Genomic DNA, 21670 nt, shown 5'->3' with positions numbered 1-21670 from the left:
ATATCGCCACTCTCATTTGATATTCCGAGCTAGTGTTGGTGATGAATGTAATGACGTTATACACCGTCGGGGAATTACGGTCGTCAAGTAAAATTTAATGTCGATGCATGTTTAGTGTCGCCAGGAGAGATACGCGGAAAGGCATTAAACCGGGAGCAGTAAAAAGAGCATCGGGACGAATGCGTCCGCCAAAACGCATCCATCTCCGCCGCGTTATTTTCCCTCTGAAAGAAAAAACCTGCGGATTATTATCGTTTGCCCGATTAACCAAATCGAATGCAATTAACCGACGTTACATTTTATTCGGTGGTAAAAGAATCGCAATGTGTTAATTAAACACGGGCACCCTCCCTTATTTATTTATCGCTATGGCTATATCGCTATCAATTCGTCCGTGCTTGTCATCGACACGCGGGCACACCACGTACGTTTAAAAATCGTTCTGGCTACCGAAACGTAGGACGCAGCGTCGCTGGTAGAAGAAACCGCGAAATCTTGAATAGAAGAATAGATAAGCGTTTTTCGTACGGCAGAAAATGAACGAACTCGAATCGAACTCGAAACGGTGTATCATCGAGACAGCAGGTAGTTATATACGCGCATCTATAAGTTAAAAGGTTGCGTGTCATTCGAAAAAAGCATATTTGATAAATTCGTACGCGATGCGTAGAACAGGCGTGTTTCAGAAAATGCAAACACGATAAAATTTTACGCGCGCGTACACGGCTTCTAAATAAACGCCACTCGTAAAACGGCCGCCTGGCCAAGCTTATAAAAATGATAAAGTAAAGCTCGTAAAAGTAATAGTTTACGTATTGGCTATAACTTTTGCCACGCGTTACGCGGCGTTTTCCAATCTTACATCGTGCCTGTCTCGTCTTTTCAATTTCTTTCCCATCCTATCTCTCCTTCTCTTTCTCTCTCTCTCTCTCTCTCTCTCTCCCTCTATTTCTCCTTCTATTTCCCTTTCCATTCGCCGATAAAAGCAGAACCTTACATTGATGTATTCATCGTGCAACGGCGCGTAATAAATAAATTTTACGCTGCTTCCCCTCTATCGTTTTGTCGCATTAATTTGCCATGTACGGCATAAGGAAAATATTACGACTACCGTAGAAACTTTGCGCGACGGATGACAAGTTCATCGAGAGATCGTGTTTTGTTTCTCGCGCTATCTTCACCGTTCGACGATACGATAAAGCGACAAAGAATTCGGAATGGATAACTGAGAAAATAATTGTCTGTCTGTCCGTAACCGTCTCTGTTATTAGCTACAAACAAATATGCCCCTAAAGGTTTCTTTCGTTTCTTCGTACGATCTCTACGATAAAATATCCAGAGTATAATTCTCGTCCCAATACTTGGTAGGTGAAACAAATTTTTTAACAGCGCTCGTAAAGTAGACCCGAATTTGCATATATATTCACAGTCCCGTGATGATATTCCGGATATCAAATTTATATTCCCGTTATTCGAGGAGAATCGAATCTTTCCCTTATTAAAGGACCTACGCCGCGACCCTCTCTTTAAGAATTGCTCCCTCCCTCTCTCTCTCTCTCTCTCTCTCTCTGCACAATTCCGATATTGCCGCTATATATCTGTAAATATCAAGTAAGTGTATCACGGCGTATTCGTTCTGAAGAATTTGATCTACTTCAAGTTGCAAGGGTAATGCCAGCGAGATAGCGCAGCCAGAGATATTAAAAAAGAAACGTGGACGATGTTATCGAGTTATTTTTATTAAAACTTCGATCGAACTGAATAAAAGATGAATCTGGTCTAACGAGGAAGTAACAAGTGTAGCGAGAGTGGGAGAGGAAACAAGAAGGAGGAAAAAGGACGAGTGCCTGGGGTAAAAAGGATCGGGGAAGAATGTCGATATTAATAAAAGTTAAATTGAGCCAATCGCTTGTGGGAATTAGAATAGAGCAACGGGCGAGCATCGGGCTAGCAACGAACCAGAGAGCGTAATAAAAATTGCACCGTTCCTTCGACGCCAATCGATGGAATAGCTTGAGAGCTCCGACTGATGTTTTCCCGCTAACATCGCCGGTTTAATATTAATCGGCTTTTAAAATAATTAGGAAAGAATCTGCATAAATGCTTGACGCGTAAGTTAGGTCGGATAGCGAGAATTAACTCCTACAAATTGCCGTGATCCCTCTGCTCGTTAATACGAATCTGCTGCGTACCACGTCGATTAAAAATTCTCGAAACCAATGGTTCGATCGGCGAACCGGGATTCGAAGCGAACCAGGATTCGGGGCGAATCACCACTCTGTCGCGCGATTATACACGCAAACAGAGTGGAGGAGAAAGAAAAAAAAAAAAAAAAAGCCGACAAACAGATACGCTTTCATTGTTTTAAATCAGGGTGCTGGTTACGGGCTGTTAAAACAGCGACTCTAATGGTCGTTTTAAAACGAGTGGCATTTTTTACGCTCATCCCTAAATCTGGCCGCTGATACCTGTTGCACGTCCCCGGAAAAAAGTAATTCGACCGGCGACCTACGTTGTCTCGTACCGTGTTCTCGTATCTCGTACGCGTTTCACGATTAATCACCCATTCGAGAATCGTTACGCTTTCACGGATAGCGTTGCGATTATCGATTGCCGATCGATTTGCTTCTATCGATGCGATCGTGTCCGATTTTCTTTTCTTCGTCTTTTTCTCTTTCTCTTTTCCTCTTTCTTTAACCCGTCGACGAAATTGAAACCTCGCGTCGTACTACGGTACGCCATCATAGTCGCGACTCCGCCACCGACGCACGGCCGATTATCGTTATCGTTATCGTTATCGTTATCGTTTTATCGATAGATGTTGTCCGTGCGCCGATTCACGGTACGAAATAAACTTTTCTTGTTGCAGGTGAACGTCCGTACAAGTGCCATCTACCGGATTGCGGGCGGGCATTCATTCAATTATCGAATTTGCAGCAACACCTTCGAAATCACGACGCTCAGGTGGAACGGGCGAAGAACCGGCCGTTCCATTGCAACATCTGCGGCAAAGGCTTCGCCACAGAATCCAGCCTTCGTACCCACACGTCGAAGGTCAGTCATGTATGTACCAAATCCGACGTCCAACAACAACAGGCATTTTGGCTACTTAACGCGGTGCTCGCACACGATAATAATCGAACCATGGTCGGAAAGATCCGGAGAACCGAGTCTAGAAAGTCAATCAGACGGTTGTACACGTGCGATATGTAACTCGTACATTACCTATATGCATTATCATAACGTAACTCGCCAAACTCCGCTGGACGCTCTTCTGTCGGCCGACAAACGCTATTACGCATAGTTTTTTCCTTAACCGTGTTACGGAACACGTTTCTCTGTATGCACACATGGTGGCGGGTCACGCTTCTGTCCGAACCATTTCTCTCAGCGGATTCAGTCTTATCTACCATAGGCTCCATCCTGCTCTTTTCTTCGTTACGATCATGTATACGTACGCAACTTTGTTAAACGTCACAGACCAAACGATCTGCTCCGCGAAAGCCGGCATATCGTTTAATCGGTTTTCCACGTTCGCGGGGCCAGGCACTCGATATACGGTAAAACGCGTGTTGATCGCGCTTTAAAACGCGGTAACGTAGCAGTTTCGAGCCACCGCGACGAGATCGATGTTTCGTTTTATCTCCGTAGGATCGTGAGACAAGGGACACCGCTCTCGCGTTAAACCGTGCCAAAGAGTTTCGCTCCCGGTTCGCAAGTGCCACGTAACTCTCGTCGTAGACGCGACAGTCTCCGCGCGTGCTGCTGCTGCTGCTGCTGTCGCAACGATAGACAAAGATCCTAACAGTAGCATAGATCATTCCGCTGGGTTTCTTCGTAACGCTTGGGACTGCTTTGGTTGTGGGTTTTCTGTTCCTTTTTTTTTTTTTTTTTTTTTTTTTCTTCACCGACGAGCCGCTTCGAATTTTGAACGGCAGTTCGCAGGGCGATACAGGCCAACCTTCGTTCGACACACGCCTTCATTCTGTCGCCCATTATCGATCGCTAACCGTCCCTGCAATATCGTCACTGCGATCTTCGTCCAACGACGGCCGGTAGCACGCCACGACTCGACGAGAGAGAAAAAACCATCCAAGAAGAAGCAAGCATCGAGACACGTTCGTTTCGTACGAACTCAACGAGCCAGCGTGACTCGAGAAATCGTCGTTTAAGGAGCAACGGGACACGACCAACGATCGGTGCTCGTTGACGCGTCAGTCCCGTTTGGAGAACAAAACCGCGAATGCCGGGGAAAGCAACGTGCATTACAGATCGGACGTAGACAGGGAAATAGAGAGAGAGAGAGAGAGAGAGAAAAAAATCGAATCATCTGGAAGGAAGATCGCGTCCCCGACGCTTAATCGAATTCACCCCTGGCAGTGAATCGCGGCACGTAGCGATTACCAGAGGAATCTTGTACCGTGGGGTGGTTTTTTGCCCGGTTCGCTCGGCCAACTGAATTTCTCAACCCTTTCGCCGCGCCAGGCACATGTCTTGACGAAAAAACGTGGGAAGGCATCTGTCGAGCCGTCCGTGACTCGGTCTTTTCTCTTGTTTCTCTTTGCTTGTCTTCTCGCGCTTCTCGCGCTTCTTTCGCCACAGTGAAGAACCAATCGGGTTCTTTTTACCCTGTCCAATTAGACCAAGCCTGTTGCGTAACCAGTCGTAAACTGACAATCTCCTTGTAAGCTCGTAAGGTCTAAAAGAAGAAGCGGTAAACTCCAACGGATTATACGCTCCATTGATACTCTACGATCGACGTGCGAACGACGCTCTAGCGAGTACCGACGGAATCGTCGAGTCTGCCCTTACGCGCGTCGCCCTCCATAGCGTCGAGTCTGATTGATTTGGTCCGCGCTTGTCCATCGGCACGCGCGGCAGCAACGCGACAGCTTCCTCTTTGAAGGAAGGAAGGAAGTAAGGAAGGAAGGAAGTAAGGAAGGAAGGAAGGAAGGAAGGAACCAAGACGCGTTTTTCTATCCAGAACCTTTTTAACGCCTGTTTCGTAAAACGGCGAGGAATCAGGTGCTTCCAGAGAGCCACGCGATCGTAATCCGAGTTACACGCCGCTTCCTGGGCAATAAATATCCTTCTTTTAACACGCTCCGCTCGTCAAGATCCTTTTAATTGAAAGCTAATCCTCGGCTAAAGCGTTCGGCTTCTTTCCCCCTCCCCCGTTCCGTGACCCGATAAATCTCCACGAGAACCGTCCCAGGGATTCGACTTTCCACCTACGAGGGCGGTGGTACACGCGCAACTCGTGTTCGTCGCCGACAGTCACCGACAAACGCGTTTAATAAAATAACGAGAGATACAGCGGTTCGCGAGTCGGTGCGAGGGGATGAAAACGGCTCGAGTTAAAAGTAGCCCGCGTTCAGCGCGCGTCTTTGTAGCGCCCGAGTCCCGGTTCAAAAGAAACCGAGATGAGGAAGAGGACGACCGACTAGTGGAAGAAGTAGGAGGACGAGAAGAAGCAGCAGAAAAAGAAGGAAAAGAAGAAGGAGGAGGAGGAGGAGGAGGAGGAGGAGGAGGAGGGGAGAGGAGGAAGAAGCACGAACACGAAACACGAGCAGGAACACGGAGAGGAAATCTTGCGAGAGAGTGCGGAGAAGTAATTAAAAGCCGCCAGCGCGACAGAAACAGAGTTCGTCCGCCTGGTGAAAATAAAACGAAACGAAACGAAACGAAACAAATGGAGAGAGAGCTCGAGCCCATCTTGCGCGGCTAATCGAATTTTCGCCAGGGCAGATTTCTTGAAATTGTTTTCGCTATTCCAGGCTATCTAGTCCCATCCCTTCGTCAACTACCCTGATAGCTAATGGATCGTTGTCTAAAACGGCAAGAAGAAAAAAGGAGAAAGAAGAAGCGAAAGTGGAAGAGAGCGAGAGAAAGGGGAAACGAAAGAGTTACACTCTGGGTCGAGGCCTGGCGTGTCGACGAAACATTATCCCGGCCGAGAAAGACAATACACTCCGAGTACGATATTATAATAGGCCGGAGCGTAAATGTATTATACGGAACGATCGGTAGCCAGCCGTAGAAACTTAGATTTCCTCCCTCTGCGCCTCCTTCGTGCGTCTTATGAACTGTGTTATCCCTTTCTTTGTTTCGAGCCAGCCGAGCAACGGGCCGACGTTTCTTCCAATTCACGCGAGCTTTACGCGTTCGCAGACTTCCAGTCAGACGACGACCATTCGACGCAGGGACACAGACGCTGGTCCGATCGCGCGAATCAATCGCGAACGGATCGTCCGCCCGTCTCGTTTTGCCTTTTCGGTCGAGCGCCTCCTCTTTTCTTTTTCAACGCGACGACAGAGAAAAAGTATATAGACGCGACAAAATGTCAAAGCACTGCGAACTCGCCCGTGTCTGTGGTTTCTTCGCTGCTTCTCCGTCACGTCTTACCCACTTTTGCGTGGCACAGAGCCTTCGTATTTATCCGTAGTTTAGCGGTACAAGGGGTTGAATGTCGTGCAACACGATACAACCCTTTCTGCTGGCGTACTTTCTCGTACCTTCGACCTTCTTCCGACTCACCTCCGGGCTCTTCCCATCGAGCCCCTCTCTACCCTACCCTCTTCTTAATTGCCCAAGCGCGCAGCTCGGTAAAAACTCGTTAGCCATTAGATTTATTTTTCCTCTCGCCACGGGGATTCGTTATTCCGTGTTTCAAAAACCGTGCCGCGCCGCGTCCGTTACGCTGCTTCTTTAACTTTGCTTTCCCTATCTTTTATACACATTTTTTTTTCCTCGCTGTTTCTTTTCTTATATTTTTCCTTGTTTTTTCTTCTTCTTTTTCTTCTCTTTCTCTTCTTTCGATCAAGAAATTGACCGCGACTCGACGATCGAAATTTCACCGTCGGAACAGCCGTCGGAACAGCCGGCAGAACGTTGCAACGCGCGCGTAAAAGCACCGTCGAATTGCGAACGAAACGCTTGTTTATATTCTTTGTGTCAAGCAAGGGACGTTGGAATGTGGGCATTCTGAAAAATGCAACTGAATCTAAACGATATTTAATTGTCTCGAATTAATGTAAATTGATCTTCATTTCATGCTGGTCTCTCTTTGTCGCAGTGTTCCAAGTACCCATGGCAACGATTAAAGGTAAAATGATCGGGTCAAAATACGGGAGAGCCCATGGGAATTCCTTTCGGGTGTAATTCCGATATGCTTGCAAAATTTCACGTTTCATTTGCCCATCGACAGTAACGAGGAAACCGCGGCTCGCTCTCTTTCGATCGATTTTCACCCCTAAACTCGATGAAACTCCGAGGAAATTCGATATACGTTCTCCACGTGTCTAGTATCTGGCGTTCGTTAATCGATCACGTCCTCTGCATCCTCCGTGATAATTGGCTACATTAGGAGCCTCGATACGCACGATCTAACGATTCCGATGTTTCTCCATCTTATCATCGATATCAACAGAAACGTTCACGCTCGCGTTGTTCGTGGCGCCCTGTGTGCTCGATACCTCGCCAAGTACGGTCTAAGAGTCGTCCTTCGATCCAAGCCTGCCAATCGCCTGGGAAACAGGATGCACGCAATCTCTACTTCTTACACACATGCTCCTATACGCGCGTTTTCTGATCAAACGATTCGCCCATCGCTGCGGGTAACACCCCGATCGACTACCCCCGCCTGTTGTCAGCCACGCGCCTCCAAACGTTAACTTCCCTGCCCGGTGCGACATCGTTGCCTGGCGAGTCTCCAGAAGGACCACGTCGTTCTTTGCTTCTTTTACGGCGTTAAAATAGAAAAGTGGGACGCGTGCCTTTCGTGGCGGAGCGTCTCGTAAACCGGGCCATTCGGTCCGAAACTTCTTTTTCCGAGCAGTTTCGACGTATTTGTTTTTCGCGGCATCGTTTTCTCGCGCCACCGAGAGAACACCGAGAGAACACCGATGGCCCCAACCATCTACCTCGAATCAACGAGATCTCCACTCGTCTATTCCGACCATTTTTTTTTTTCCTTCCCCCGGTCTCGGATCCCCCTCGATATTAATTTTTTTGCACAGTCTCCGCCTCAGCGGGCCCCCTTTTTCTCCTCTCTGTCTCGGTACCGTACACACAACACTCCATCGCCGACCGAAACCTAATGAAATCATTCCCGCTCCGATTCGGCTGGGGTGGGATTTCTGCCCATTGTGCAACACCCCTCACTTTTTTACGCTCTCCTAGTAACGAAAACGTTAGAGGGTCGCGTCGAAACTGCTATTGGTACAACACGGGGGGAGCGGGGGGAAGCTGCATCCTCGACCCTTCGCCGGTAGTTGCGTTTTTCTCTTTCTTCTCTTTTCTTTTTCTTTTTTGTTTTTTTTTCCTCTCTCTCTCGAACCCCGCTCGCCTTTCCTCCTTTTGCTCTTCGGGGGTGATCGGACACTCATAACCCGTGGATTACCAGCGCGTGATACGCCAAAAAACGCGTCGGCCTGCAGCAATATGCGATAGGTGGCACAAAAGAGGAAATAGACCACTGGAGAGAGAGAGAGAGAGAGAGAGAGAGAGAGAATGAGAGAGGGAGAATGGGAATGAAATCAAACAGTTCTTAAATGAAAGAGATCACGCGTGTCCCATCGCGGATTATTTCATATCGCGTCATGCTCTTTCAATCGTGTACCTTTTCTCGTGCCAACGAAACGAGACTTTCTTTCGACCACGTGATTCTCGTATTTTCGAGGGAAGAATCCGAAAAGCGGAAGAAGGGAAAAAGAGAAGCGGAGCAGAAAGAGAAGAGACGAAGAGAAATTATAGAGAGAGGAGGGAATATACGATAACTTCTGACGCTTGCGAAACAAACCGTTTCCAAGTATCAGAGCGAAGGAACCGACACTGAAAGAGCAAGACGACGACCGGTCAACGAATATCTTTTACAGACTTGGTTCGTTGGTGTAACCGAGTATCGTACGAAGGTTGTCTGTCGGCGAGGCTCGCGGCCTCGTTGCGGCTGAAAAAGCCAAGGAAAGGAGACGGCTGGGAAAAAAAAGAGAAATGACGCGAAAAGAATTGCGCGCCTCGTGAATGACCTTCGGATTTTATCACTTTAGTCCGAGGAGACAGAGGGACCCGCCGCGCGTCGCTTGTTTCGCTTCGATTTTTGCGAAACTTTTATCGAGATGCGAAATACCGAGACGATATCGTCGGTAGAGGCAGGAGAGAAAAACGGGCAACGAACAAAGGACAACGCGTGAAACAAGAGGAGCGACGTGCCGACTATCGAACGGATACGATAGAACGCGACGGATCGTCATTCTCGCGCTGATTTTCTTCCAGCCGATCAAAGATGGTCCCTTTTCTGTGAACACAAAATGGCTCCATCGAGCCTAGCGTCACGCATCGCTACGCGTGTGCTCACACCCACTTCCTTTTTACGCCACTCCCTGACCAGAGCTTGGCTTTAAACGCACCAAAGAGTTTGACCAGACGAATAACTCTATCTAAATAGCTAGGCTAGAAGCGGAGACGACAAAGATGCAATTTGAACAGCATCGTCGTTGCAAGAGAAGAAGAAGGAGGAGAAGCAGGGGAAGAAGAAGAAGAAGAAGAAGAAGAAGAAGAAGAAGATGATGATGAAGGAGAAGAAAAAGAGGGAGAAGAAAAAGAAAAGAAACGAAATGTAACGAGGCTGCCCTGTCTATCGGAAACGAAAGTAAAGCGACAAAACCAAGATTCCGATACAGTCGAGATTATCGACAGCAACGCGACATTCGATCTCGCGATAATCGATTCAAACGCATCGAGCCTGTTCGAGGGACCAGGAAACGTGGAATTGGGAATAGGTGTGCTGAGCTCGCGGCCAGCAACCGCGTACAGCCGAGCAGAGATGAATCTGGTCACGGCGAATCATAAAGTCCCTTGGGGATTCGCCCACGCTGCACCACTCTCCTGCTGTACCAGCGTGCAAAGAGAAAGGAGAAAAGAGAAGATCGACGCGGAGAAAGAGAGGAAGGACAAAGACAGAGAGCGCAAGGAAAAGGAACGAAGAGAAAGAGAGCGGGTAGCAGAAGGAGAGTCGAGGTATTCGCGGTGCAAAAAGCGAGGATGCAGGCAAAAAAGGAAGAGCGCAACGAAGAAACCGGTTTTTTCCAGTTGGGCCAGGTCGGGGCGTCGAACCTACGGACCGCAGCCTCCCTCCGAGAATAACTTGCATGCAGAGGCAGCGGGCAGAGGCAGCGGGCAGAAGCAGCGGGCAGCGTCGGCGACGTCGACGTACAGCATCTTCTTCGCGGTGTATCGGTTCAACCGGCTCGAGAATGCCCTAGGTCCGGGAAGAAAGAAGGACGCCGGGGCTTTGGCCCGTCAAAAACAACCGGGAGGCGTGCCTTGGAAAGAATATCGCCTATCGTCAAAGAAGAATACGACGATTGCAAGCGAGCGTGGGTGTTTCTCCACGAGTAAAAAGAAGAGGCGGTTTACTGGGCAGGAAGAGGAGGGCAAGGATCCTCTAAACTTTGGGTTCATTGACGCCGCAGCACGTCCACCAACCTTCCTCGTCGCGATATTTTTCTCCCGTTTTGTTTCACTGGCTGTTCCCCGGCCGCCGATTGGCCCGGAGGTCAAGCGAGCCTTCGCGAACCAGGTGTAAATATCTCGACCAATTAAGGTCTCTATATCGTTTGTCTCGAACGAAACGGTAGATCGGCCGGATTTAGACAAGATTTCAAGCAAAGTACAAAATCAGCGTATATCGGCGACAAGAAGTATCAACAAAGTAGATACAAAGAGGCTAGGAAACGTGGAGACGACTGGTAGGCGAAATAATATTCGCGGAAAACTAGCGATACGAGGAAAGACTCGGAAGGGGTGAGGTAGTGGTAAGAAAAAGGCTGAACGTAGGTCAACGACGCCTGGTGTTATTTTAAACTGGTGGCCCTGCCCGAGATTCGGGGCTCCTCTCCGTTGGGTCGACGGTCTCAACTCGGTCGCGGTTGTCCCAGGTCCGGCAGAAAAAGAAAGTCACGGGTTCGGGTCGGTTCGGTTCGGTTCCGTGGAGACAGGCAGGGAGAGGGGGAAGGAAAGAATGAAAGAACGAAAGAGCGAAAGAACGAAAGAACGATAGAACGAAAGAACGAAAGAACGAAAGAACGAAAGAAAGGGAGAAGGACGACTCGCCGCGATGAAAAAGGAGAAGAGAAGGAAGGAGAAGATGAAAAAAGGAGGATGCGTTGTGTGCATCAAAGTGGAGAGGGGGAGGGAGGCGGCGGCGGCGGCGGCGGCGGCTGCGGCGGGGAGAGGATTGGCAGGAAGAAAGGAACGAGCCGAGTAAAGACCCCAAAACTTTCGGGTCATTGCCGTCTGGTCTCGTTTTAGCCTTTCCTTCCTCCCACCTTCTCCTTCTTCTTTCCTCCCTCTTCGTATTCTTTTTCTCTCCGTTTTAAGCACTCTTTCGAGCAAGGTTGACCGCCATGTTTTTCCTCAGCGCGTGCCCCTACCGCCTCGTGTGCGTAAACCGACCTTCGCGTGTGCGAGAGAGAACAGAGAGAGAAATAAGATGAGATGGCAAGAAAAAAAAAAAAAAAAAAAACAAACGTAGAGAAAGAATGATCAATACCGTACGACCGCGAAATTGTAGCTAACACGAGGTCGCCAATGACGAAGACAGATACTTGCAACGAGGACGTCGAATTTCGTTCATTACTCTCTTCATATTATCCGTTTAAAGGATGGCCTTTGTCAGCCGTCGTCGATCGTAATCCTCGATCATATCGGATGCAAAGAAACGCGTTGCAACAATTACCAATCGACGATCAAACCGATAACAGCGACAAAGGCCATCGCAATTGTGTCGTAGTGTCGTAGCTAGTCATTTGATCTATGCTTTGCATACCCGTTCAACTGTGAGGTCGTGCGAGATCGATCGGAGATCCATCATCTACCAAAGTTATGGCTTCTTTCTTTTTCTCTTTTTTCGTTTCTCTTTTTTCTCCTTTCATTTCTTCTTCTCTTAAATATTCACCTTGTTTTTGTAGAATCAGCTCAGCTCTCGATCACGTTCATTCGTTCCGATCGTTCTCCGGACCTCACGCTTCTATAAATTCGTCTGTCTGGGCTTTGCTTTCTCCGTCCCATGTTCCTCCTCGTTGTCCGTCGCCCATCCATGACTCCGTGACATCACACTCCACGATTCCGCGGCAGAAACGCTTAGTTTTTCTGCCGTCGCGACGCAACCACGCAAAGAATCGATCGTCCATCTCGTGACGACCAACTCCTTGCAACGATCCTATGTAACGATACAACTGGCGATCCGTCAGCTTCGACACCGATATACCCATCCAAATCCTGTGCAAATCTTTGCCCTAAATGTCCCCTCTGCCAGACACTCGAGGCGAATCCCCTTTTGCAAAAATGTAGTTGGTGGTGGCGGCGGCAAATCGGTATCCCAACTCTCACTGGTCAATCGTTCTGTTCTGTGCGCTGCCTGTCCTGCGCTTCTGGTTCGCGACTCTGTGGTGGTATTCTGTGGGTCGGCTCTCTACCGGTGCGCCGCGTGTGCCTGCTTCCGGTTCCTCTTCTTCCGGCCCCCAAAAAAGGAGTTGCAACAGCGTGTTGTGTTCCAGCAACACGCCGCCCTGATCGGCGGCCCGAACGCAACCAGCTGTCCCGTCTGCCACAAACTCTTCCTCGGTGGCGAAGCTCTCATGGAGCACATGAAGCACACCCACAAGGATCCGAATGCCTCCGGCGTTGCCAGTAAGTATCTACGATAGTCGAGCACCCTCGACATCGTCCGTTTCACTCTTTCTTTCTCCTTGCTTTTTTTCTCTCTGCCCCTCTGTCACATATACTTATAGGTATCGCACATGGGTAAACACACATCTATTGTTCTATCTATCTGTTTTACGCACTAACGCTACCGATATATCTGTCTGTCGACTAACGCACGATTATTCCGGCGCGATAATCTAGTTTTTCTTGCGCTTCCGTTTCTGGGAGACACCACGGTGGAGAACGACTCGTAGACGATGGGGACGCGCGTACGCGAGAGCCGCTTATTCGCGCAATCGGTCGACTCCGTCAAACGAAAACCGTGCGCTCCGTTAGAGAAAATCGACGAAATTGCAAAGACGATTCGATGCATCGGCGCTCACGAGTCGCGGCAGAAATTTGGTCAAACTCGAATTAACAGCGGCAACCATCTACGTTTCCGAGCAGAGTGGCCCGTTAACGGCCATCATATGCACATACGTATATATGTGCTCTGCTCGGAGAATCGCGCATAGAATTGTGCACGAACAAAGTGATAGATCTCTTCCGTTAGATCGAGATTAGGGTTAATCGCGAGAGGTTCTCTACGTTTTCGAGTTCTCTACGATCGGCTCTTCCCCGTGGTCTCCGAGTTTTGCTGGGGATTCCGTCCGTCCGTCCGTCCGTCCGTCCTTTCTAACACACCAGCTAACGAGGGTTTCTCGCGAGAATTCCGCCAAGGAGAAAGAAAGAACGGAGATAGACGTAACGAGGGTGCCCCTTAATTGCGAGTAAGCCTAAAAGAGAGAGAAAGCGAGAGAGGTGGAACGATCGCTCCTCGAGACACGAGGGGTGGTTCGTCCTTAGTATTTAAGTACGTTTCACATTCCCCACCTAAGAACTTGCTTTGGCGCGGGCGATATGCACACATTGTCCTGTCACTTCTTCGTACTGTTTCGCTCAACGGAAAAAGGGGGTGTAGCACTTAGCGCACTCGCCCAACTAATACTTTGCGTACTACTATTCGCTAATATAAAACCGGTGCTTCAAAAGGGTGTCTCGTTCCGACTTTTGTGCGTGTTCTGTTAAGTGTGTGGGCATACGTATAGATAGACGTACAGAGAAGAACGATCGACGTGCGCCAAGTCAATGAGAATCTCTTTACGAAACCGCATGCCGTTTTTTCCAACGCGTCGTGTCTTGTTTCCTCCATCATTTTCTAAGTAACAGATACTACGGAAAAAAGCCAAAGTGCCAGTATCGACCTGGTGTCTTTTCTCATAGTGATAACAGAGATACGTACACGACGTAAATAACCCATCTTTCGTCTGAAATGCAACGCTATAGAAAAATAAACGTAACAGATATAGAATTTTCTACTACGGTCCGTGCGGACGACACCAATACCGATACATACATATATATATATATACGAATACATGTGTGTATATATATATAGATCTCTCTCTACCGAAAAGAAACCGAGAAAAGATGACAGTGATATAGAAATATATAACGTATTAATACATAAACGGAGAAACGGAGGAAAAGAAACGGACTGAATAGTAAAGAACGAAATTTCCCCCGCAAGGTGAGGAAAAGGGAAAAAGACTGCGAGGAAAAGAGGGAAAGAGGGAGAGATAGATATATATAGAGAGAGAGAGAGAGAGAGAGAGAGGGGGAGAGAGATTCGTCGAACTTTTCTTTGTGCGTCTATAAGCGTGCAAGCGCGCGTACGTGCGTGTGTATCTTGGTTTTTGGGCCGACGACCTCGCTCGTGAAAGGGAGCCAGCAACGGCAGAAGCAGCGCGCGGTGCGTCCGAGGTCAGTGCTCTCCTGATCCTCGGCTATCCGTGTCTGCAAGGATTCTCCCTTCGCCTTCGAGGTCGACTGGAATGTCGACGTACGTACGCGCGTATGTACACGCGAATGCGTGAGAAATAAGGTGGTGGAGGAGGAGAAGGAGGATGATGATGATGATGATGATGATGAAGATGATGGTGATGATAATGATGATGATGATAATGAAAGAAAAAAAAGAACGAAGAAGGATGATAATAAGGATGGTGGTGATATGACGATGGTGATGATGATGATGATGATGATGATGATGATGATGGTGATGATGATGATAATGATGATGATGGTGATGATTATGATGATGATGATGATGATGATGATGATGATGATGGAGGAGGTGGCTTTCGTTCCTTGGGAAGCTTTATCCTGCTTAGCATTGACCTTGAAATTGTGTCGCCCTATTGTTCCCTCCGCTGACTGCACAACCTCCGTTGCCGGGGTTTACCTAGCGAAGCGACGGACCGCCAACCACCCGTGTCCAGTGTGCGGAAAACACTACGTCAACGAGGGTAGTCTTAGGAAACACTTGGCCTGCCATCCTGAGACCAGTCAACTTAGCACAAGCCTCAGGATGTGGCCGTGCTCGGTGTGCCAAGCCGTCTTCACTCACGAGAGCGGTAAGTATAATCCTTCGTTTTACAGAAATCATGTATCAATCATGCTTATATTACATTTTCCGTTCTTTATCGATTTCGTGTTTGCCGTCTATTATCAGTTTCGTTTCAATGGCATTATCGAACGTTCGTTTAATCGGTATCTAAGCCTTGTCCAACTAACCGAGACTCTATCGAGACCGATTTACTTTGCTGTTAAGGTTTATTGAGTCACATGGAGCACATGAGGATGGACCCCAAGCATCAGTTTGCGGCGCAATACGTTTTAAGTCGCGCCGCCGCCGAGAGGCGGGAGAGAGAAATCCTTGCGTCTTCGAGTCTAGGTATGAGGTGTTATCGTAATTTCTTGTTTAGCGCGGAAACGATGCGAAAACGATGCGAAAACGATGCGAGAACGATGCAGAAACGATAGGAAAACGATGCGACAACGATCTGAGAACGACAACCATCGTAACCACATGTACGATTCTCGTGTACAGGTGCGGGATTGGGTGTTTTGGGAAGCCAAACAGGCGGACCACAAAATTTGCAACAACCGCCGATGTGCCCTTCGCCGTCGGCTCATTCGGACAGCAGCAGTGGAAACGGAAGATTGTCGTCGGCCGGTAGTGAACCTGGTACGCTCCCCGATCTTGTTCCTCGTCTTCTTGCAAATGGTCGTCTGGAATAATCGTTAGAGTGTCGTGAATATCTTAGAGTAGACAATCTTAACACCGAACCGCAACAACCTTTTCGCATACACGTTTGTCGAAATATGTATCATTATACGCTCTAAGTAACAATCGCCGAGCTTCGAAATACCACAGCGAGAGTTGTGTATTGTAGTAAACATTATTACGCTTTATCTGGGTAAAATAAATCATCTACGAATTCTTGTGTGAGTAATTTCGTCGTACGAACGCTCAAGCTCACTCCGTTTTATAATCTCGTCTCTCTTTATACGTACATGTGTATCGAATATAATAACAACTCGATTAGATCATAATTTTGTGTAGCGCGACTTCACACCCACCATCCTGCAAATCCACCGCCAAGCGTACTAACGAGAGCAGACTTTTGCGCAGGTACCGGTCTGCTCAACAACAACAACAATAACAACAACAACAATATGGCGTCGCCGGGGCCCAGTGGCAACAAGCTGAGCGAGATGCTACGTGCTGGAAGTCAACCAGGCTCCGCGCAACAATACCACGACGAGATGCAGTCGCAACAACAACGTATGGCAGTGATGGCCGCCGCTGTGTCAGCGGGTAAGGATCGCCGTTCCGCGATCTACTCGTATTCCGGATCGATTGATCGATCGACCGGATCGGTCCAAAGAATCGTCGCGATAGAAACGCTTGTGTCGGCTCGACGCCAAGGCCGTCGATACCGCTCTCTTATCGAGACCCGACGAGTCACGACGCTCCATCTGAAACATACATACGCTTCTCGTTCGTTCTACACAACCGTTGCCGATAAACTTTGATTTATAATTACATTTTTCCCTTTTTACGTTACTCTTTGCTTATCTACGACGCATAGCGTGCACTCTCCGTCTTCAAACGGCTATCGATCGCCGACAATTGACCGATTTAGAGCCAGATGGCACGCAAAGCGTGCAAACGAGATTATTAAAACTCGCGTCGAGCGAATCGATCGCCGTAGCCATGTTCGATGCGCTCCGAGATGACTTTCATTCACGATCGACAGGTTTACAAAATTCAGTGTCGCCGAATCTGTCGCCGGTGGACATGGCGTCCCTGGCGGCGGCAATGAGGATGGGAAACAACGGTGACATGAGCGGTGGTGCGCAAGGATCAACGGGACCGCAACAACAGGGAGTTCAAGCAACCGGACCAGAACAGACTCTGAGAATGCACCAGGCGGAAGCCTTACTGCGTTCTCAAGCCGAAGCCGCGCTCAGGCTGGCTGTAAGTACACGCCTTCTTCCTCCCGATTTCGTCCAATCTTTTTCCTCTTTTTGTTCTTCTTCTTCTTCATCTTCTTCTTTTTCGTCGTCGTCGTCGTCGTCGTCTTCGTCGTCGTCGTCGTCGTCGTCGTCGATCGAATTAAATGGATATACGTTCCTCGTGCTACGATATTAGGTGTCGCAAGCGGCAGCGGCGGCAGCCAGTTCCGCGGTTGGCGGTGACGTGAGGCATCACTTGGGACAGCATAACGGAGGCAGCACCTCTGGCATGCCTGGACATCACACGAACCAGCAGATGTCTCAACAAGATACCTTACCGCCTGACCTCGGTGAGTCAACCTTTATGCATCGCGATCAAGACGATCGAAGAAATACAACGTACGCGGAGATTACGCCGCCTTCTATCCGTTGAATATCGTGACGAGTGCCATATTCTGTCTGTTACGTGCGCTCTTACACCGTTAAATTCCCTATAAACGCTTAATTAGTCTCTCTGCAACTTCAGCATGATAAAACAACGTAACACCGTCAACATTTTTCGCAGGGGAAGCGCTGCGGTTACAAGAACAACGATTAGAACAGGCCCTGAGGCTTCACGGTGATCCTCGAGCCCTAAGTTTCACTCTCCAGCACGTCGTCAATCAACAGAACAATCAGCAACCATGAAAATTCAGTTACTACTGAGACGAGTGGACCCCTTGGACGTCGGATCAGACAGGCCTGCAGCAAGTTGAGAGACTCAATCAGCAACCTCTTCAAGGCGCTGAACGTTCGATAACTCTCAACGAGCAACAACAACAAGGTTCGTCTGGCATCGGTCTTCAGCAGCAACAACAACATCAGCAGCAGCAGCAACAGCAACATCAGCAGCAGCAGCAGCAGCATCACCACCACCACCACCAGCAGCAGCAGCAGCAGCAGCAGCATCATCACCACCACCAATCGCAGCAACAGCAACACCAACAACAACAACAACAACAGCAGCAGCATCCTGAAGATCGTGGTATCAAGAGGAAGGCCGACGATATGATCGGTAACTCTGACAACGTGTAAAGAGAACGACGTACACGGACGATGAACAGTGCGAACCGTTTATCGTCTTCTACGTCGATTCTAACACATAGAAGGCGTCCAAGTGAGGTCATCCGCGAAATTACTCCTGTCTCAGCAGTAGAAACGAATTATTCCAGTAAATTAACTAATTATCAAGAGTCTGAAAAAGAACGATTGTTTTTCAGATTCTCGAGAAAATATCCTATTTTCACTGGGTTAACGCGCGACGATTCCAAGAGATCGTCGTGGTCGAGCCAATCGTGAAACTCTTCTCTTCGAGAGAACGAAGAAGGAGGGCAGGATATAACGGTCATACGTATCTAGAAATCCGTTGGACGGTGCGTGACGAGAACAGCGGTGGCAATGATCTTCTAGCGGCACGCGAAATTCTTCGCGTGGATCACGTTGTTCCTACTCGAGTCCTGGATCTGGAGTTCCTAGAACGACGACGCTCGCCGAACGAGAGGGCCGTCGCTCGTCGGAGGACGGCTCGCCGGTTTTCTCTTTCGAGCGATATTGCTTGTTTCGTTGAGTCGCTCTGTCAGAATTCTCAGGACGCATTGTTACAACCGCTGTTCCACATCGCCCCTGAAACGTGCCATAATATATCGAAACGAAACTGCTAACCAACGCGCGCCTTGTCGTCCCTCGAGTCGAGTCAAGAGATGACTTCAGGTTGCGTACAGTACTATGGTTTTTTTTAGTACAAGAGCCAAACGTAGACTCGGGCAAGCTGGATAGGTGAGACAAGCAAAATCGTCCTCGTTCCAGCGGCCGGTCTAGGCTCAACAAACTAAACTATATATATACATATATACATACCTAGAAACCAATTTAAGGTACCCTTAATCTTAGCTCCCGTAACGTTTAAGCGAGAAACAACGCGTCTTGATATGTGCGTAAACGCGGCCAGGTGGATCAGCTAATCCTCGTACGTTCGTTGGTTAAATACGCGTACACGTTATATCCCCTTCCCGTTTATCGGACAAACGCGCAACAAGTTAGAAAAACGGACGGTCTGATCCGCGAAATCGTGCGGCGCGACGCGGCACGGCGAGAGGTGCTCGTCGTCGCCCGTCGACTACGTTAGTGATACACGAGTACACAGAGAGAAACGAACACGAAAACTTGTTACACAGAAACACTAAACACCAACACACCTAATATACACGCGAAATAAAAATCTACTACACGTAAGAATATAAAAATGCGCGCAACTTGTGCTGGTCGGCAGCACGAAAACTATTAGCTCGTAAGCGAACAAACAAAATATAATTATTACAAACAGTTATATTATATATATTATATATACATACAGAGAGAAAGAGAGTCTTCTGGAGTGTACGATGGAAAGAAAACGAAAAAAGAATTCACACGATGGAATGGGATGGGACGGGGGCCCGAGGAACGGGCCCCCCTCCTTTCGATGTACTACACGTGCACATTTTCAAAGAATAATCGTGAGAGTGTACGGGAGCATTTTTCGTGAAACGAGCACGCCAGATAAATGACGAAGAACGAGGTGAAAATAAGAGAAAGATGAAGATAAAAAATGATGATGAAGAGAGAGAAATAAAAAAAACTAAATGCTAAATAATATATTATATATATTATATATATATATATAAATATTATAAATAATAGATATAGGGTCTATGAGACTAGGATAAATTAGGCGAAAGAGAAAATCGAATGAATGGGTAGCGCGTGCCCGGTGCAGTGGTACACGATCGAGCCAAGAGCCAAGAGTCGACGAAAGAATGGAAGGGACGCGGACGAGAAAGATCGAGAGAGATGCCAGAATGCGCACACGCGAGAAAGATCGGGAGAAAGACGGGAGAAAGACGGGAGAAAGACGGGAGAAAGACGGGAGAAAGACGGGAGAATGAGGAAAGAGCAAGGGAGCAAGCAAGAGAGCACGTGCAAGATTTCGTGAATGAACGGCCTTGGAATTGTCGCGTACGTGCAAGGGCACGCGGTCGAATGAAAGAGAAGCTGCGCGAAAGAGAATGCTTCGTGAGCATCAAGGAGGAGAGAGTGCGAGAATGAAGCGAATGAGAGATTTTAGAGTGGCGTGCTTCAGGTAATCTGAGGTCCTGTGATCGTTATAAGCGAAATATTTTTTTATTTCCGGGTATATATCTGAACGCGTAAAAATACTTGCGTCGTTTCGAACTTTTACTTGCAATATACCGTTACGTTCTCGCAATACTTAGAAAGAAGAAGAAGAAGAAGAGAAGAAGGAGAAGCAGAACAGAGGTGGATCATTGAAAAAAAGAACTACGAAGATGAGGATGACGAGGGAGAGGAGAAGAAGAAGAATATATAGAAAGTCCGTAGGTTTGACCGTGGAGCGAACTTTAGAGACTCGGGCCAGCCCCTAACTCCTAAATACCTCTTTGTAATGCCCCATCAATTTCGACCCCGATTCCCCTTTTCCCGACCTTTTATGAAACTCCCGGACTGTCCGTACTTTCGATGGGGTTTCTTTCGGCCAGACCAGACCAGATGAAACGAAACGTTAGACCGTAAAAAACCACACGCGCATCCAAAAAGAAACGCGTTCCTCTCTTCCAGCTCGAATCTTCGTTTAGATAAATAAGAACCGATGCGGACGGTTATTCGAAATTCAACGTGAAATTTGTTCGACGAGAGGGAGGCAGAGGGAGGGAGGCAGAGGGAGGGAGGGAGGGAGAGAGAGAGAGAGAGAGAGGGAGAGAGAGAAACGGAATGAAAAAAACTAGTGCGAAAAACGATAAAGAGGTGGTCCAAAAGAAAATTCTAAACAAAAAAATATCGTGCAAAAGATATCGTTCAAACGACGATTCACCTACGACACGTTCGATTTCTTCGTTTCTTCGACTGGCAATCGCGGACTGAAGAGTGCGGAAACGAATGGTAGCGTGCCGAATTTTTTCTTCCCCGTGACATCGTACGTCGACCGCGTTGTTGTTGTTGTTGTTGATCCCACCATTCGGAGATTCTCGACGAGACTTTCGTTCCGTGACCGGTTCGTACGAATTTCCCCCGTTCCTCCACTTTTCTACTTTTCATTCCCATTAACTCCATGATCGCTTCTATCCTTTGAACGATTTTCCTAATTCCGGGTATCCCGGGTATCCGAGGTAGAGAGAAAATACGACCGAGAGAAGGAAATTTTCCTGTCCTCGCGCTTGTTAATTTCGAAAGTGAACCTTCCTGACGACGAAAGAGAGAAAAAAGAAGTAACAGCAAAGAGAGAATAGAGAATTGTGCAAAGACGGAAGAAAAATTTGGAAGATCGCGAAAAGGAAATTCTTCGACTCCGAATTGTATCCCAACTACTCCGTTTCTCTTCAGGGGATCCCCCTTTTCAACCCCTTTGTTCGCCAATTATGAAAGTAGCCTAACGTCGTCATCTTCGTTGAACGTAAAAGACACGCGCCGAGAAGCCGCCGGATAGCCAGGCTTTTTCACCATCTGAGTCGAGAGAAGAAAAGATTGCTAAAAAGATTCATCGTCAAAGCTACATTTAACGATCGCACTCGCCACGCGACCGGAACTCGAA

General features: G+C 48.1%; 1 protein-coding gene across 16 annotated transcripts in view; it reads left to right on the top strand.

Annotated features, from left to right (window-relative positions):
• LOC117233506 (zinc finger protein 853-like) overlaps positions 1–20777 on the top strand; it is a 64490-nt gene extending 43713 nt beyond the window's left edge. For 4 of the 16 annotated variants that reach the window (XM_033493956.1, XM_033493972.1, XM_033493965.1 and 1 more), the window contains 10 exons: positions 2870–3063; positions 7076–7105; positions 12531–12690; positions 14949–15161; positions 15359–15481; positions 15638–15775; positions 16211–16408; positions 16851–17071; positions 17246–17399; positions 17615–20777. In XM_033493956.1, the coding sequence (XP_033349847.1) occupies positions 2870–3063; positions 7076–7105; positions 12531–12690; positions 14949–15161; positions 15359–15481; positions 15638–15775; positions 16211–16408; positions 16851–17071; positions 17246–17399; positions 17615–17736 (1553 nt within the window). In that variant the 3' untranslated portion in view covers positions 17737–20777. The remainder of the gene's footprint in view (positions 1–2869; positions 3064–7075; positions 7106–12530; positions 12691–14948; positions 15162–15358; positions 15482–15637; positions 15776–16210; positions 16409–16850; positions 17072–17245; positions 17400–17614) is intronic. The other 12 variants (XM_033493933.1, XM_033493917.1, XM_033493907.1 and 9 more) reach the window with 11 other exon arrangements.
• Positions 20778–21670: the final 893 nt, after the last annotated feature.

Source organism: Bombus vosnesenskii, unplaced genomic scaffold, assembly GCF_011952255.1.
Source record: "Bombus vosnesenskii isolate JDL3184/JDL3185 unplaced genomic scaffold, Bvos_JDL3184-5_v1.1 scf7180000013263, whole genome shotgun sequence".
Classification (NCBI taxonomy): Eukaryota; Metazoa; Arthropoda; class Insecta; order Hymenoptera; family Apidae; genus Bombus; species Bombus vosnesenskii.
This window is presented reverse-complemented; position numbering and strand designations above follow the sequence as displayed.